At 39.6% G+C, this 17,507-nt stretch overlaps 1 protein-coding gene across 4 annotated transcripts in view; it reads left to right on the top strand.

The window, feature by feature from the left end:
- The window catches only part of RELN (reelin), a 522,413-nt gene that overhangs the window by 437,610 nt on the left and 67,296 nt on the right, over positions 1–17,507 (top strand). For all 4 annotated transcript variants that reach the window (XM_030834331.2, XM_060304789.1, XM_060304788.1 and 1 more), the window contains exons 38-44: positions 455–637; positions 3,120–3,291; positions 3,384–3,486; positions 6,973–7,202; positions 12,365–12,585; positions 14,415–14,562; positions 16,824–17,082. In XM_030834331.2, the coding sequence (XP_030690191.2) occupies positions 455–637; positions 3,120–3,291; positions 3,384–3,486; positions 6,973–7,202; positions 12,365–12,585; positions 14,415–14,562; positions 16,824–17,082 (1,316 nt within the window). The remainder of the gene's footprint in view (positions 1–454; positions 638–3,119; positions 3,292–3,383; positions 3,487–6,972; positions 7,203–12,364; positions 12,586–14,414; positions 14,563–16,823; positions 17,083–17,507) is intronic.

The following is a 17,507-nucleotide window of genomic DNA, read 5'->3' as shown; positions in this document are numbered from 1 at the left end:
CCAAAAGTCAACTCTGTCGTTCTGACCTTTCATATTAACTAACTAATTTTCTTGACAAGTAATGCCATTTGGATATAATAAATTCTCAAGTAGATTTTCTGTGTATTCTGGGATTTAAATGTTTGGCCCTTTGTAGAACTGTGATGCCTACAGAATAAAAAAATTTTGATGTACTATTTCCTAGATGAAATACAGAAAGATATGTGTTCATATCTAAGAAAAACAGGGAGATACTATTGTGTGAAAATGCAAGATTTGGTGTGTGTTTTGAGATATATTTATACAGAAATCCCAACCCATCATCACTTTAAGTTGCCTCAGAAGCATTTGGACTCTAAGGTGTCTATGTGAATATAAGTCAGCTTATGCATCAATACAAAAAAAATAGTCTAAGATCATACCACTTCCCCATTTTTATAATGATGTGTTCATGCCTCTGTTACCTTCTTTCTAGGTACCCCAGAGAGGTCCCACTCTATTCTATTACAATTCTCCGCGAATGGGGGAATCACCTGGCACCTGATGGATGAATTTTACTTTCCTCAAATGACCAACATACTTTTCATTAATGTTCCCTTGCCATACACTGCCCAAACCAACGCTACAAGATTCAGACTCTGGCAACCTTATAACAATGGTAAAAATGCACATGTTCTCCTGTGATCAAAACTGACTGCTGCACGTTAGCATGCTTGCTCCTCAGGTGTGGAGGCAGGGTTTGTCAGCTGAGTGGCTTCGCTATCCACAGTACCTTTTACATGCTTCGCTTCTGAGGAGTCGCAAGGAATATTTAGCTTTATATATCTTTATCTTCATACTTGACTATGTATTGTCTTCGGGCTTGACTCCTAAGTTCTCTTGATGTAAATACAGCTAAATACTGTCACAGAGCGAAGGTTTTTAAAATTTAACCCAGCTCTACCATTAGGTATTCATCAGTTGTAACTACATTTTTTACTGAATTCATTTAGGAATACATAGTTCTTTTTTTTTAAATATTTATGTGTTTTTGTTTTTGGGGGGGGTTTTTTTTGGCTGCCTCGGGTCTTAGTTGCGGCACGTGGGATCTTTCATTGTGGCGCGCTCTAGTTGTGGCGTGCGGGTTTTCTCTCTCTAGTTGTGGCACGCGGGTTCCAGAGCACATGGGCTCTGTAGTTTGTGGCACTTGGGATCTCTAGTTGAGGCACGCGAGCTCGGTAGTCGTGGCACATGGGCTTAGCTGCCCCGCAGCATGTGGGAACCTAGTTCCCCGACCAGGGATCGAACCCGTGTCCCCTGCATTGGAAGGTGGATTCTTTACCAGTGGACCACCAGGGAAGTCCCCATAGTTCTTCTGAGTATGGCACTTCATTAGTGAGATAGAACAGCATTACAGCAAAAGCCGTGACAAAGTGAGAGGGACTGACACAAAGCAGATAGTGCCTGAGATAAAATATTCTTATCACATACACTTGCCTTAGTGATAAGCTAACGTGAATGTATAATTTAACAGTATTTTCAAATGGCGGTTACAGAGAAGGATTTTACAAATTTATAATGTTTTATTGCTTCCTGTAATTCTACTAACTACTGATTATAAAGGACCAGACTCTACCAAATTATGCATTTAATGGCCTAAGTAAGCACAGAGACGTCATATTAAGCAGATTCTTTGCAGAGGTAACACAGAAATGGATAAGAAAGATGTATTTCCATCTCTAAAATTTAACCTGAACATTTCCTTTATAACTAGTAAGTCAAAAAATAATTTTAATTTACCGTGAACAGAAAAAATAATCTTGTATAATCACTGAGGAAAAGTCCAAAAAAGAAATGCAACCTGGGCTTCCCTGGTGGCGCAGTGGTTGAGAGTCCGCCTGCTGATGCAGGGGACACGGGTTCGTGCCCCGGTCTGGGAAGATCCCACATGCCGCAGAGCGGCTAGGCCCGTGAGCCATGGCCACTGAGCCTGCGTGTCCAGAGCCTGTGCTCCGCAACGGGAGAGGCCACAACAGTGAGAGGCCCGCGTACCACAAAAAAAAAAAAAAAAAAAGAAATGCAACCAGTTTCACAGTCCAGAGGATAGTTGTCTTCATGTTATGTTTGGAATGCTCACCAGTTGTTCTTCATTGTTTTCACCAACTGCTTCCAAAATAAGAAAAGGGAAGAAAGCTACTAGGATTAGAGCAGTGATAGGATTAGAGAGGGAGAGGCACATGTGACTTCATTTAAATCATCAGGTTGTTTCTACAGGCTCCTCTTTACAGATCCTTTTTTATATTTTGTAAGAATTCTACTAAAAGTAGGAATCAGTGAAAAAGCATCCTTGAGGAATCTTGTTTCTGCTTGGTATGGTCTTATCACCTTGTTTCCAGTTAAATCCAAGCAATGCTTTACAAAAGCACTGAGCTCACCCTTCTTATCTGCTCAGTTATATCTTCCTTAAACACCCTGCCTAAGTCGCTGAGTCAAATTCTGACAGCCTAAGGAGTGATTTTCCTAGTTTTCTGTATGTCCCCACATATCTTCAACTAAACATACAAGTTTTGAGATGCTTTAAGGGGAAAATAAAGTATTATATAACACAGAATATTTTCTTCTGTGTAGTTTTTAACACCTAAATAAAATTGTGCATCAAGCCAGTGTTATAATGGCCATGATCCTTCAGCCTGAAGGAAGCATGATTCTAAGTCATGGGTTGACTCTAAAAAGTCCTGAGTTACTCCGTGAATAGACTAGTTAGTGTAACTCAGTACTAAATCCACAGGCTGACCACCCATCCTCACAGATGCCGGTATCTTACAGAGTCCCCTAAACCGTGAAAGCATAACTCAAAGCCCACTCTTGCGGTGGAGGGTCCATAGCACCACTGTGACAGGAAGGGCAGCAGACTCTTACCAGCCTTCTGAAATTACTGAAGCTGCTTCGTGCAGTGTCAATTTAATAGCCCTGAAAGCTTAATTTTTTCACACTTTAATCCGTGTAAACACACTTACATAGTTTGTGCTTCTTTGTCTAGAAGGCATTTGTTTAATCGGTTGTTACTGAGTTCCCTCTGTCCTTTACTTTCTTCCAATGAGCAAAAATGTCCACCTGATTTTCACCATTGAAAAAACTTGCTTTATCCAAAAATGCCTTAGGTAAGAAAGAAGAAATCTGGATTGTTGATGACTTCATCATCGATGGAAATAATTTAAACAACCCTGTGATGCTTCTAGATACTTTTGACTTTGGGCCCAGAGAAGACAATTGGTTTTTCTACCCTGGTGGTAACATTGGTCTTTATTGCCCATATTCTTCCAAAGGAGCACCGTAAGTACTTAATTGAGAAGGTAAAAATAAAACCCCTGCTCTATACAGGTCACAATGATCTTTTGCCTAAATGGTGTTTTCTTGTATAACAGCGAGGAAGATTCAGCTATGGTGTTTGTTTCAAATGAAGTTGGTGAGCATTCCATTACTACTCGTGACCTGAATGTGAATGAGAACACCATCATACAATTTGAGGTACTTGATTTTGTTCTATTAGAAATGCTTTAAATTTTATCTTGAACAAAAGCTAGGAAAGAGGAGGAAAATCTCAGATGATTTCATGCGTTATGACTTTCCATTTTTGTGCAAGGACAAAAGAGATTTTACATCATAATTCACTTTTATTAGCAGAACCAATTGTTCTACTAAGGTTTATTTCTGAATTTTGCTCCTTTATTTATGACATAATCTCCTCACCTACTACAATGGGAAATTGTCAAAATAGCTTATTTCAAACATTATAAAAATGAAAAGGACCATACTATTCTAGTAGTATTATAGTCACAATTTTTATATATTACTTAGGATCCAGGTCAATGTAACTATACCATGCCAGCACATTTATATAATATTTATCATGGTGTCATGAATTTTACAGATAAAATAATACTATACTGTTTCTTATCATTTCTGGGTATTTCATGAATATTCACGGACTCATATTTTTCAAGACAGCAAACTAATAATGTATAAAAGAAAAACGTTTATATATTTCAAAAGCTTAGATAAAATCAGCAGAACCAAAGGTACATTGTGCTAGGGTTCAATAGTATTAACTTTTTTTTTTTTGGCCACGCCACATGGCATGAGGGATCTTAGTTCCCCAACCAGGGATAGAACCCATGCCCCCTGCAGTGGTAGCATTGAGTCCTAACCACTGGACTGCCAGGGAATTCCCATTAACTTTTTTTTTCTTTTTCTTGTTTAATTTAATTTTTATTTCTTATCAGAATAAATTTGATTACAATGTTGTGTTTGTTCTATGTGTACAGAATCTGGTTCATTCATACGTATGCATATATCTAATCAGGTTTAGACTCTTTCCCATGTTGGTCATTAACAGAGCGTTGAGTAAACCTCCCTTGGCATCCATTAGGTCCTTCTTGATTATATATTTTATATGAATTATTAAATGCATGTTAACCCCAACATCCTAATTTTTCCATTCCTTTCACCTTTTTCTAAGTCTGTATGGGCCTTTCTCTGTGGAAATATGTTCATGGGTATCACTTTTTAGATAACACTAGTAAATGATATCATCGGATATTTGTCTTTCTTTTTCTGACTTACTTTGTGTAGTATGATTATCTCTAGGCTCATCTGTGGTGCTGCAAATGGCACTGTTTCATCTTTCCCATGGCTAATATTCCATTGTGTACATGGACCACTTCTTTTTTGTCTGTTCATCTGTAGATGGACATTTTGGTTGCATCCATGTCTGGCTATTGTAAATATCGCTGCAGTGCACGTTTGGGTGCCTGTGTCTTTCTGAATTCTGGTCTTCTCGGGTTATAGGCCCATTAGTGGTTCGGCAGGATCATATGGTAGCTCAATTGTTACCTTTTAAAGGCACCTTCATTCTGTTCTGATTAGTGGCTGTTACCAGTTTACATCCCAGCAACAGCATAGGAGGGTACCCATTCTCGGAAACCCATTCAGCATTTATTGTTTGCAGACATTTTTTTCTGATGGCAATTCAGACTTGTGTGAGGTGATACCTTTTTGTAGTTTAAATTTGCATGTCTCTAATAATTCTTGATGTTGAACATTTTTTCATGTCTCACACGGTTGTAGGTAGGAGGCCTCAGTTCCTTGCCACATGGATCTCTCCTTAGGGCTGCTTGAGTGTCCTCATGACATGGCAGCTGGCTTAACCCAGGATGACTGATCCAGCCCGCGGTCCCCAGGACTGTCGTGGCTTCGGCTTCAGGGGCCCCTCCAGAGCCGGCAGCCTCAGTGAGGCCGCCCTCCCCTCAGGCTCCGGGGCAGTTCAGTGACAGTGGAGGGAAGAGACCCCGAGCCAGGAGTTCCAGCTCTGTGGAAATGTGGGCTCTATTCTGGGCACAGGGGGTGGGACCGCTGTGCCCCAAGGCCTTCCGGGAGGACCCCATTAACTTTTTTTGTGTGTGTGGTACGCAGGCCTCTCACTGTTGTGGCCTCTCCCATTGTGGAGCACAGGCTCCGGACGCACAGGCTCAGCGGCCATGGCTCACGGGCCTAGCCGCTCTGCAGCATGTGGGATCTTCCCGGACCGGGGCACAAACCCATGTCCCCTGCATCGCAGGCGGACTCTCAACCATTGCGCCACCAGGGAAGCCCCCCATTAACTTTTTTGTTGTTGTTGTTTTTGTTTTTGCGGTACGCGGGCCTGTCACTGCTGTGGCCTCTCCCGTCGCGGAGCACAGGCTCCGGACACGCAGGCTCAGCGGCCATGGCTCACGGGCCCAGCCGCTCCGCAGCATGTGGGATCCTCCCGGACCAGGGCACGATCCCGTGTCCCCTGCATTGGCAGGCAGACTCTCAACCACTGTGCCACCAGGGAAGCCCCCCCCCCGCATTAACTTTTGAAGATACTTGTTTCATAGCTGAAATCTATACCAACCATTGGACAGTGCCTAATTTCATCAAAAAGCTTGAATATTTGCTCTAGATTAACTGTCTGCATACTCTAAATTAGAGTTGTTTCTTTCATCTTAAAGTCAGAGACCAAATGATGCCTTAGTGGAAAAATTATTCTCTATTTTAAGCTTTCTGTTATATTTTCTGATTTTATTTTAAGTTACTTATATAACCTTCTGTTATATTTTCTAACATTTATGCTTTAAATGTTAATAAAAAGTAATCCCTGTGGCCCTTTCAAGAGTTCAGTTATCAGAAGAATCTAGGTAGAGACAAATGCCTATAGCTGAAAAGTTTATCAAATGTCAATAGTTTACTCATCATAAGGTAAGAGGAGTAAGTTCAACAACAACAAATATTATATAAATATATCTGGTTGCTCTGACAGCAAGAAAATGTTGACCCCAATTGGAAGTGGGAAAATTTTTTCATAGAAAGAATCACATGCTTTATTTAAGTTTTAGTTTAATTCACTTGAAAGTATGAAAAAGGAGTGGAGTGGTTATTTCCCTCATGGTTAAAAAGGTCTTTCAGAGAATATTCTCCCTATGCCAGGGAAATAGTGACAATAATTGTATTTTGTTTGTTTTAAGACTGAAAACATACTGAAGATTCTCCATGTTCAGTACTTTGGGTATTATTTGAAGGTATCACAGGAAGGAAAGTAGAAGGTCTTCTTTCCATCCAGCAGTCTGAAAAAAAAAGCTAACGGTTAGGATTCGGGAAGCAGTCTTTTCCTTACGATTTGCTTGGCTTGGCAGTGAAAGTGGGCTAAAGGTAAAATTTGGAATTCCATGCCAACCTCTGCCTTATTCACTTCCTAGCTTTTTATGAAATGAGGGAAAGTAAATTTTTTATGAGGCCCTTTGAGGTTCTTTATGAAAAAGTGTTATTTAAAAGTAATATGCAGTATTACTCAGGCAAAACAGAATTTCATGGTGTTAAGTATTTCAGCAAGACAGTTCCCAGGAAAATGGACTCTCGAGAAAATAATGAAGTGGTGAATCATTTCAAGGCTTGTTGCTCTGAGGTAATTTGTATCATTTTTTCTTCTTCACCAAGATCAATGTCGGATGCTCAACTGATAGCTCCTCTGCTGATCCGGTCAGACTGGAATTTTCCAGGGACTTTGGGGCAACCTGGCACCTGCTGCTCCCCCTCTGCTACCACAGCAGCAGCCATGTCAGCTCTTTGTGCTCCACAGAGCACCACCCGAGCAGCACCTACTATGCGGGGACCACCCAGGGCTGGAGGAGGGAGGTTGTGCACTTTGGGAAGCTGCACCTTTGCGGGTAAGGACCTGCTGCTTCGCACCATGTTCTTCTCATTTCACAGTTTTCTCCGTGATGTCATGGTTGCCTTGCCACTTTATCAGGGAAATTTTCACTTTACATTTCTTCCTTAGTTCTCCACTGAAAGTAGATCAGTGGATGTTTAAAACATAGGAAACTGACATACTACTAATTCATAGTTTGAAGATAGATTTAAAGGAGCACACCCTGGGCAGCACCCCGTCCTGGGGTTCATATCCCCATGGGTCTTTATTAGATCAGTTAGGAAGCAACAGAAATATGGTTTCCCTAGTGTTATAATCTGTCTCCCTTCTGCTCCCTACCTCACAATATAAATGCAGTTAGAATTTTTACTTTCGAACATCTGCCTATGTCTTTCGTGCAAGGAGAGGGCACATATGGAGGACGGAAGCCTGCAGAATATTCCAGGTGTCTCATAAAAAAAAAAAATTATTAGTGCTCTTTCCCCAGGCATTTCTACTTTTTCAACCTTTCTCAGCATTCTTGTTACATATATTTGACTCTTCTGTTGAAAAGCTATTTGGAGATAAAGGACTTCAATTCCAATAGAAATGAAAAGTATAGTTCAAAAAAATAAAACTAATAGTATAAGTGAACAAAGAGAGGAAGTCAGCAAAGCAGTCTGCCTCAGAATTTGTCTTTTCTCTCAGAATAAAAACTTAAGGGCATGCCAAAAAAAGAAGGAAGTACTAATATCATACTTTCAAGATGGAGATAGATTTACATTCCTGATGTGAAACTCAGCATAATTAGAAGTCTTGAGTCTTCAAGCAAAACTGCTAACACCTATTACGTTTCCAAAAGGGTGAAAGTGAATCTTCAAAAGTCTTCATTCTAGGGCTTCCCTGGTGGCGCAGTGGTTGAGAGTCCGCCTGCCAATGCAGGGGACACGGGTTCGTGCCCCGGTCCGGGAAGATCCCACATGCCGCAGAGCAGCTGGGCCTATGAGCCATGGCCACTGAGCCTGTGCGTCCGGAGCCTGTGCTCCGCGGCGGGAGAGGCCACAGCAGTGAGAGGCCCGCGTACCGCAAAAAAAAAAAAAAAAAAAAAGTCTTCATTCTCTTTGAACATAAATCCATTCACTCCTCATCATATCATTAGCAAAATTTTTATAATTTGATTACTAAATACTAATATTTTGTGTTATCAAGTAAGTAATTTATTAATTCTTACTATTACACCAGGATATTATTCTATTAGAAAATGTAATTGTTTTTTAAAAACAAGCATTACTAAGCAAAACATCCTCAAGATTCTTTTTTTTTTTGCGGTACGCGGGCCTCTCACTGTTGTGGCCTCTTCCGTTGCGGAGCACAGGCTCTAGAGCGCAGGTTCAGCAGCCATGGCTCATGGGCCCAGCTGCTCCGTGACATGTGGGATCTTCCCGGACTGGGGCACGAACCCGTGTCCCCTGCATCGGCAGGCGGACCCCCAACCACTGCGCCACCAGGGAAGCCCTTCTCCTCAAGATTCTTTCGAAGTGACAGCTGAGGAGGCAAGGAGAATCTCTGAAGACCAGGAATAAATAGAGGTGAAGACTCAGCCAGCACAACCGGAAAGCTGCTATTGGGGTGTTTGGGGGTGGGGTGTGAACGTGTCTATAGCAGAATTGAGCAGGGGGAAATAGCTCAGGAAAAATTTTTTATCCAAAATCAGTCGTGTTATTTAAGATCATATGTTGAGAGAAATATAAAGAGGCTTACCGAAAAAGTGGAAGAACTTATTAAAAAAATACTGGGGAAGAGCATGGACTCCACTCAGGAAGTTTGGGGGCATCAGCAAAAGGAGTTCATGATCCTCCTTTTTATCATGCTATGTTAACGTCAGTCAGCAAACTCCAGCTCTCATCTTCTGGAACTCTTAATTCTACATTTCTAGAAAAGAAAATCTGAGCAAATCAGCTACAGCCAGAAGGCCAAGCATTGCAACAGAAACATAAATTCCAAAAATCTGTGCTTATGGGCAGTGCAGGCAGGGGAAAATGGCTGGATGAACAATCACTTCGGCTCCTTTGACCAATACCCATGATCATTATGGTACTGTGAAAAGCTCCAGGTTTCCTTTTTAGTGGACCGCTAATTTCTCCCAGTTGCTCAGCTAAGAATTAGATTAAATAGAAAACAACCCTAAAGATAGGGTGAAGGCCATGATTTTAGATTGTCTTAACAGTTGAGACTTGCTTCCGCAAGTTCCCACATGAAAATAATCTGATTTAAAGGCGTGTGATATACAGTCACTGCCAACCAGAGGTACTAAATGAAACTACCCACCCCAGGACAGTGCTCCAGGATCATGGAGCCTGCATCATTACCAGTTGGCTTTGTCCACTAGGCTGTGGTTACACATAAGGCATGGAGATGTAATTTGAATGAGAGAAATGCAGACATCTGTATTTTCACTGACTGGTATATTGGGAGTCAGTTTGAAATATACCTCCTCTAATTATAAAGGTACAGAACTTAAACCATCATGTTATTTACATTCCATGTGATTTTCATTTCTATGAAAGGAAAGTAAATCTGTTAAGGAGGCATGCCCACTCTCACAGTGGTGTAAACCTACCTTTCAAACTGCCTTCAACTGCTTCTGCAAAGAGAAGAATTTGCCTTAGAAGTGTTGTCTAGTCCTTATTTCAGGAAAACAATTAGCACTCTTCTTAAGACCCACACAGACATGAATTGCTGGAAGGCAAAAGTTAAATTTTCTCCAATTCAATGAACCATGCCTTGGTTTGCATTCAGCATGGTACATAATAATGGCACAAGTGCTACATGCTAAAAAAAATATATTACCCGTGTTTAACTTGCCTTTCTCTGTGTACTCACAGGACACTAGGTACCAAAAAACTATACTAAATGTTTCAGGTGCAGAAATGGCTGTTTCTTGCCTTTACATATAGTCAGTTCACATTTGCAGCATAAGTATTGAGCTTCCATCGAATTTTATTCACATCACCCTTGTGTCTTTTTCATTTAGAGTCTTTTTGTCTTTAAAACTTCCTAATTGCTTTTGCTTTATGCAGTTTCATAATGAGTCAACCAAAACCCCTATTTAATGAAAACACTGCTGTGTGCTTGAAATTTTAAGTTTACATTTAAAAAAACAGATTCTTTTGGGTACCACTGGCTTGGGAGAACAGATGCTGACGTTCACCAGGGAGGGTGGCAGTGAGAAATTTTCAAAATAAGATTTCAGCAGACTGGGAACCACAGTGAAACCAGACCCTTCAGTCCATTTATCATAGTGCCTGCAGTTTCTGTGTCAAGACAGGTGAACAATAATAAATATCCAACCAAGGTGGTTCATTTGTATTCAGAACATTTGAATAAATAAGAAGTTCAAACAAAATCGAGGTAGGCTTTGTTCAAAGGAAAACTCCAGCCGTTTCCCTCAGCTCAGCAGACTGAAAGTTCAACAGGTAGGAAGTGCTTCTTGCCAAGACTAAACTCTGACAGGTACTAGAAAATAAAAGTTAATTATGAACTGGCATTTTGGGGGCAGCTTAATATAGTTGGAGTCTTGATATAAACAATGAAATTAGGGTTAAAATTATATGTGGGACATCTGCTTTACTATCTGCTAAACTTTAGAAGTCTAGTAAATGCTTCTAATACTGACTTCTAATTTCTGTTTCTCAAATAAAAAGAACTATTCTGAATTTGGTTTCTATATAATTGAAAATTGGACAGATTCACAGGGTACAACTATGAGTGCACATGCCATCTCTATATCTAGCTCCTCTGAAATAAAGTCTATTTTCTTTGAACTGAGTTTTGTACATAATAAAATATACTCAACTATTTCTGGACTGCTACCTAAATATGTAGGTTATTTCTAAGGAGCTAACTTATCGTCAGCAACATGATAGGACAATCATCCTAAAAAGGAAAACTGTGTTTCATTTAAAAAGAAATTAAGAAATAAGAGACATTGAACTAAAAATAAATCTGACTCTGTCACTCCTCTCTTTAAAATAATCTTTTGGGACTTTCTGTTGCCAATAGGATAAAATCCAAAACACCCTAGTTTGGCTTTTAAGGCTTTCCATAACAAATGACATTCAAGAAACATTCATTGAGCATCTGCTATGTGTGAAACACTGTACTGGTCACCGTGAAAGGGTGCAAAAAAGAAAGAGTTATGAGCATTGGCCTCTAGGAGCTCATAGCCAATGAGGCAAATAGGTGTGCTTTTAAATACCTCCAGCTGTAACTATAATAATGGAAATTCCAGCAAAATTATGGAAGAGAGAGAAATTAAAGGATGAGTTATTTACCATATGACCCAGCAAATCCACTATGATTCTACAAAAAAAAATTGAAAACAGGTATTCAAACAAATACTTGTACACGAATATTCACAGAAGGACTATTCACAATAGCCAAAAGGTGGAAACAAAACAAATGTCCATTAATTGATGAATGGATAAATAAAGTTGATATCGCCATACAATTAAATATTATTCAGTCATAAAAAAGGATGAAATTCTGATACTTGCTACAACATGGATGAACCCTGAAAACATTATGATAAGTGACTAAAGCCAGACATTAAAGCTCATATAGCATATGATTCCATTTATATGGAATATCCAGAATAGGTAAGTCCACAGAGACAGGAAGCAGATTAGTGGTTGCCAGGGGCTGGGTGTAGGGGAGAATACTTAATGGGCACAGGGTTTCCTTTGGGGTGATGAAAGTGTCTTGGAACTTGATAGAGGTGATAGCTGGCTAACACTGTGGAAGTACTAAACACCACCAAAATGTACACTTTAAATGGTTAGTTATTACTTTTATACTTTGCGAATTTTACCTACATTAAAAAAAGATTAGTTATGTAGAACATAGACAGTATTTAATGGAAAAATCCTTACCAAGAAAAGTCAATATAGAAAAAGGTGGAAGCTCAAGTGGAACTTCGACATAGTGCTAGGATTGGGAAGGGCTTATAGAAAGCAGGAACTTTATTGGCAAAATCCTGGAGTTTGAGGAATGGAGTTTATGGTCCTGAAATGTTGAACCATGTTTTGTACTTCTTGAGTGTGGTGCAGCGGTAGTAACTGCCCACTGCTCATTGATCAGATGTGCTTACTTACATTAATGTGTTGATTAGATTTTGAAGGGCTTGTATCTCTTTTCCAGATCTGTGCGTTTCAGATGGTACCAAGGATTTTATCCTGCTGGCTCTCAGCCAGTGACATGGGCCATTGATAATGTTTATATCGGTCCTCAATGTGAAGAGATGTGTAACGGACACGGGAGTTGTATCAATGGAACCAAGTGTATATGTGATCCTGGCTACTCAGGTCCAACCTGTAAAATAAGCACCAAAAATCCTGATTTTCTCAAGGATGATTTTGAAGGTAATTTCTTCATATAAAATCTATGTAGTTTTGTGAAAGAATGTATACATTAAGCACAATTTGTAATGTAGAAGTAATCATTAAGTTCTACTCTGATATTTCATTATTTATCATTACGTTTGGGACCACCCAAGGCTTCATTTAGTTCTGAATTTCATAGGGTTCCATTCTTGAAACAATGGTCAGTGAGAGTGAACAAGACCGTAATTGAGAAGAACTAAGGCTATTTTAGCCATTTTTTTCTATCACATGTAATTTCTGATCAATGATAATTTTGGAAATGCCTATAGAGGGTTAATCTTGGGTAGAAGGAACAAGTTTCTGGAAATATAAATTCTTGTCATTGCTTTATCACCAACTCATTATGCAGCCTTTTGTCACTTTATGCACCTCAGTTATACCTAGAATCTAATGTCATTATGTATGAAGATACGTGACAAAGTAGAAAAATGTACGTGCTCTAATGATTGAAATTATTCACAGTTAGTTGTATATCCATTGGATATGCTTTCTGATAATACTGGAAAAACATTCTCACAAGAGCAAGTCTTAAATAAATGTAATAGCTATCTCTGTTAGGATAGTGAGATTAAAAGATTTTTTTCTGGGCTTCCCTGGTGGCGCAGTGGTTGAGAGTCCGCCTGCCGATGCAGGGGACACGGGTTTGTGCCCCGGTCCGGGAAGATCCCACATGCCGCAGAGCGGCTAGGCCCGTGGGCCATGGCCGCTGAGCCTGCGTGTCCGGAGCCTGTGCTTCGCGACGGGAGAGGCTGCAACAGTGAGAGGCCCGCGTAATGCAAAAAAAAAAAAGAAAAAAAAGATTTTTTCTTTTTCCCAAGTTGTCTGTAAATTTTTTATAATGTATCTATGGTTTTAAGGTATATTTTAGAATTAGGTTTAGGTATATCAATACTATGGAATATTATTCAGCCATAAAAAGGAATGAAATACTAATACATACTATAATATAGATGAACCTTGAAAATATTATACTAAGAGAAAGAAGTCAGACACAAAAGGCCACATGTCATGATCCCATTTTTATGAAACACAAAATAGGCAAATCCATAGAGACAGAAAGATTAGTGGTTACCAGTGGCTGGGTGAGGGGGAAATGGGCAGTAACTGCTTAATGGGTACAAGGTTTTCTTTATGGTGATGAAAAAATTCTTGGAGCTAGTTAGCACAACACGTGGTTTTACAACATTGTGAATGTATTGAAAGCCATTGAATCATTAACTTTAAAATAGTAAAAATGGCAAAATTTATGTCATATGCATTTTACCACAATCAAAAAAGTAAATTAGATCGAAGGTGAATATCTAAAGAGATTGGCAAGCTGGTTTTGAAAGACATTATTTAATAGGAAATATTAAATTATACTGAAATTTCTCCCATTTAATTTGTGTTTCTTAAAATATTATATAACACTGGCCTGATACTGTCCTCTCAGTAGCAAGGACACAGTAAAGAGACCAGTGGAAAGGTCTCATTACCCTTTTTAAATTTTGGGCTGAACCACTCTGACTTGAGCCAGTGTCTTGTTTTGCAGTGCAGAGAAGCAGAAGGAGGGAACAATTTGGCTGGACCGTAGATACTCAGGAAAAGGCCTCCTCCTTCTGTCACGTGGACCCTTAAATCATACAGCCAACGTTAAACAGTTCAGACAAGCTAAAATGTTGAAGAGACTTCTTATCCCCAAAATATATGACTTCAATATTCATGACTTCATATTTTAAAACTGCACAAAGCACTTACTAAATTCCTTTAAAAAAATAATATGACTGTATTTGGGGTCATAGGTAAACCACATTTTCCACTTTTTTCAGGTCAGCTAGAATCTGATAGATTCTTATTAATGAGTGGTGGAAAGCCATCTCGGAAGTGTGGAATCCTTTCCAGTGGAAACAACCTCTTTTTCAATGAAGATGGCTTACGCATGTTGATGACACGAGATCTGGATTTATCACATGCTAGGTAATCATTTTTAAATGCTGTTGAAGAGCCACCTTGTAATATAAAGTAGCAGAACATAATCAAATCAGAAAGAAACAGAGATCTCAAGGACAAGGCCTTCCATTGTAAATGCTGAGCTTCTCTCTTGTCAAAGACTCCATTAAGACACAATTTATATAATTTCCATTCTAAAACTGAGAGAGATTTGAACAATAACTGGATCAGAAATGAAACACAGCTAAACGGACAGAGGTTTATACCTGGTCTTCTACATGGTGGATGACCAGGAAATGACAACGTTTAACTCACTTTAACTTCAAGAAAGTAACGTTACATCTTTATCCACCTTCTACAGAATACATTTCATTAGCACTTGGACTATGCAGAATTTCTTTACCATTCTTAGGAGAAAGCTTAATTGAAATATAATACATGCACAAATTATTCACAGTTAATTTTATATCCACTAGCAATTTAAGAACATCTAAAGTGTAGCCTTATTGTTTATAAGCATTTCTTTCCAATGATTTGCTCATACATTCAAAGCACTCATTTTCTAAATTGAGCACAGTCACTCAGAAACAAACATTTTAAACTGGCTCAGAGGATTATGTCCTGTCAAGATGTGTATCCCTTGATCATTTGATGAGCCAAAAACTTAGCCAGTAAAATAGAAAATACAGTTTAACATGTATAAAATGGAACCCTGACCTATTTTTGCCAGTGAACAAAGAAATCATGTTTCATCTTTTGAAACATTTCAGAGTATCTTAACATACACTGTAACATATTTATCCTCTTCTTCCTCCTAAATCTTTCACTTATTGAATTATAAATTTGATCATGCTTCATAGAAAATACAACTCTTATCTATGAGACAATAATTTTACAGTTATAGAAAGCAAGATTTTATTTATCTCCATCCTATTTTAATGCACGTAGTTTGTTTCTCTTTATTTAAGATTTATCATTGGCAGCTGAGTTCTCTAATTTAGAAATTATTAGATTTTTCCAAATAATTCTAACATGGTTTATCTATAAATTAATATAACCATTTTCCCAATACAAGTAGACAATGTGCTAAAAGTGTTTCTCTGTAAATGATTATTGTTTTTATAGATATAAACTTCACAAGGCACTAACCATGTATTTTTGTCATTAATCCAATGTTAAAAGCTCCATTATTTATCTCATCTCAGTAGCATGCTGTATAAGATTTGCATATATTGACCTCCATATAAAATCCCAATTTTCTCAGGGTTATGAGGTAAATGAATGCCCAGTTAGTGGAGATGGGGGAGGGGAGGAACCCATGAAGAGTGCATGATTTTATATATGGAACTGCTAACTTTTATCGTAAGCCCCAATATATTTCATATGTTTGACACGCATCCATAATTGGGTATGTGTGTTGGGTTGCATGTGAAATTCATTCTGCATTACCAGCTAGCACAGCGGCCAGACCAGGCACCAGCAGCTCGCCTGCCAAAGATAACATGTGAGCTGGTTTTCATTGGCACCCCAGCTGGTTGCTGCCACTCTGTCCACCTCCCTGCCAGCTGGGAAGATTGCCACTGGCTGACTGCCACAGTTCTCGATGGCCAGTATCACCCATCCCAGACCCAGCAACAGTCAGAGCCTGGCACAGCCCACCACCACCACCACCCCACAGTCATGCTTTCCTGCCCCTGGCGCAAAACACAGAAAAGAGGCTCAGGTTTGACACACCTCTTGCAAAAGATGCCTGGCCTCTCGCAGGGAGGTGCTACAACTGGTGAATTTAAATGTGTCTCACAAAACCAACAATATGAGATCTGGAAAACTACTGGCAGAACCAGGGAATGGATGATTTTGCCAATAAACGGCATAAACTACATTGATTACTTTCTTCCAGTTTCAGGTACTAAGGACAAGGATACGAATTTATCTTGAATAGATAGCAATAGACACTCCCAAACTTGGACAGCCTTTGGACCCCTCCCATCTTCTTATAGAATAGCCAGAGGGTGCAGTGAATGCTCACTTCCCTCAGACTCTCCCCTCTGGAGTAGTGCCAAATATAAATATGGGTACAGAATACCCTTTTTCAGACTTCACGTTGTATTAACTCCCTTTCACATTAAAAAGGGAAGTCAGGCTTTGAAACAATTGCTTCCGACATTCGTAAATCATGATATTCGTTAAAGCTATACATTCCCCCTATTATCCTGTGCACTTGTCTTTTGTTAATGGTGTGAATTTTCACTCAAGTAAAAGTCTACAGTAGATTTTACTCGTATCAGATTTGTGCAGTTCTTCATGAGACTGGGATGTGGTAAAGGTGTTCCAGACCCCAGGAGCCAACCTGTACTTCTACAGTATTCTCTCAATGGTGGCCTCTCGTGGAGTCTCCTTCAAGAGTTCCTTTTCAGCAACTCCAGCAACGTGGGCAGGTACATAGCCCTGGAGATACCTTTGAAAGCCCGTTCTGCTTCTACACGTCTCCGCTGGTGGCAACCATCTGAAAATGGGCACTTCTACAGTCCCTGGGTAATCGACCAGGTCAGTCCCTTCAGGATTAACTGTTACAATGTTGTCACTTGAGCTAAATATGGCTTTAGAAAGCAGTTAGTCCAACCCCTCGCTCAGTAGAGGAAGCCCAGTACCCACAGTTGGGTGACTTACCCAAGGGCACACGGCTAGATTAGATGTGGCATTTAGGTTCCTTTCATTCTCTATTCCTTCAACTGCCTGAGCCTATAAAAACAAACGACACAACAGAAGGCCCAGGTTCTGCTCATAAGAGGATTCTGCCATATGGATAGAGGGACCTTATCAAGCGTGATACAAGGCTATAATTCTCTGAAAAGGAAAATGTGCAAATTAGCATTGGTGCCACATGCAGTAGTTGCCCAATCCTCTTTCCTAGCCTTTAAAGAAAAAATAAATAAATCTCCCTAACATCCCTATGGACAGTTCTAAAGGAT

This window comes from Globicephala melas, chromosome 9 (assembly GCF_963455315.2).
Source record: "Globicephala melas chromosome 9, mGloMel1.2, whole genome shotgun sequence".
In the NCBI taxonomy this organism is placed as follows: domain Eukaryota; kingdom Metazoa; phylum Chordata; class Mammalia; order Artiodactyla; family Delphinidae; genus Globicephala; species Globicephala melas.
This window is presented reverse-complemented; position numbering and strand designations above follow the sequence as displayed.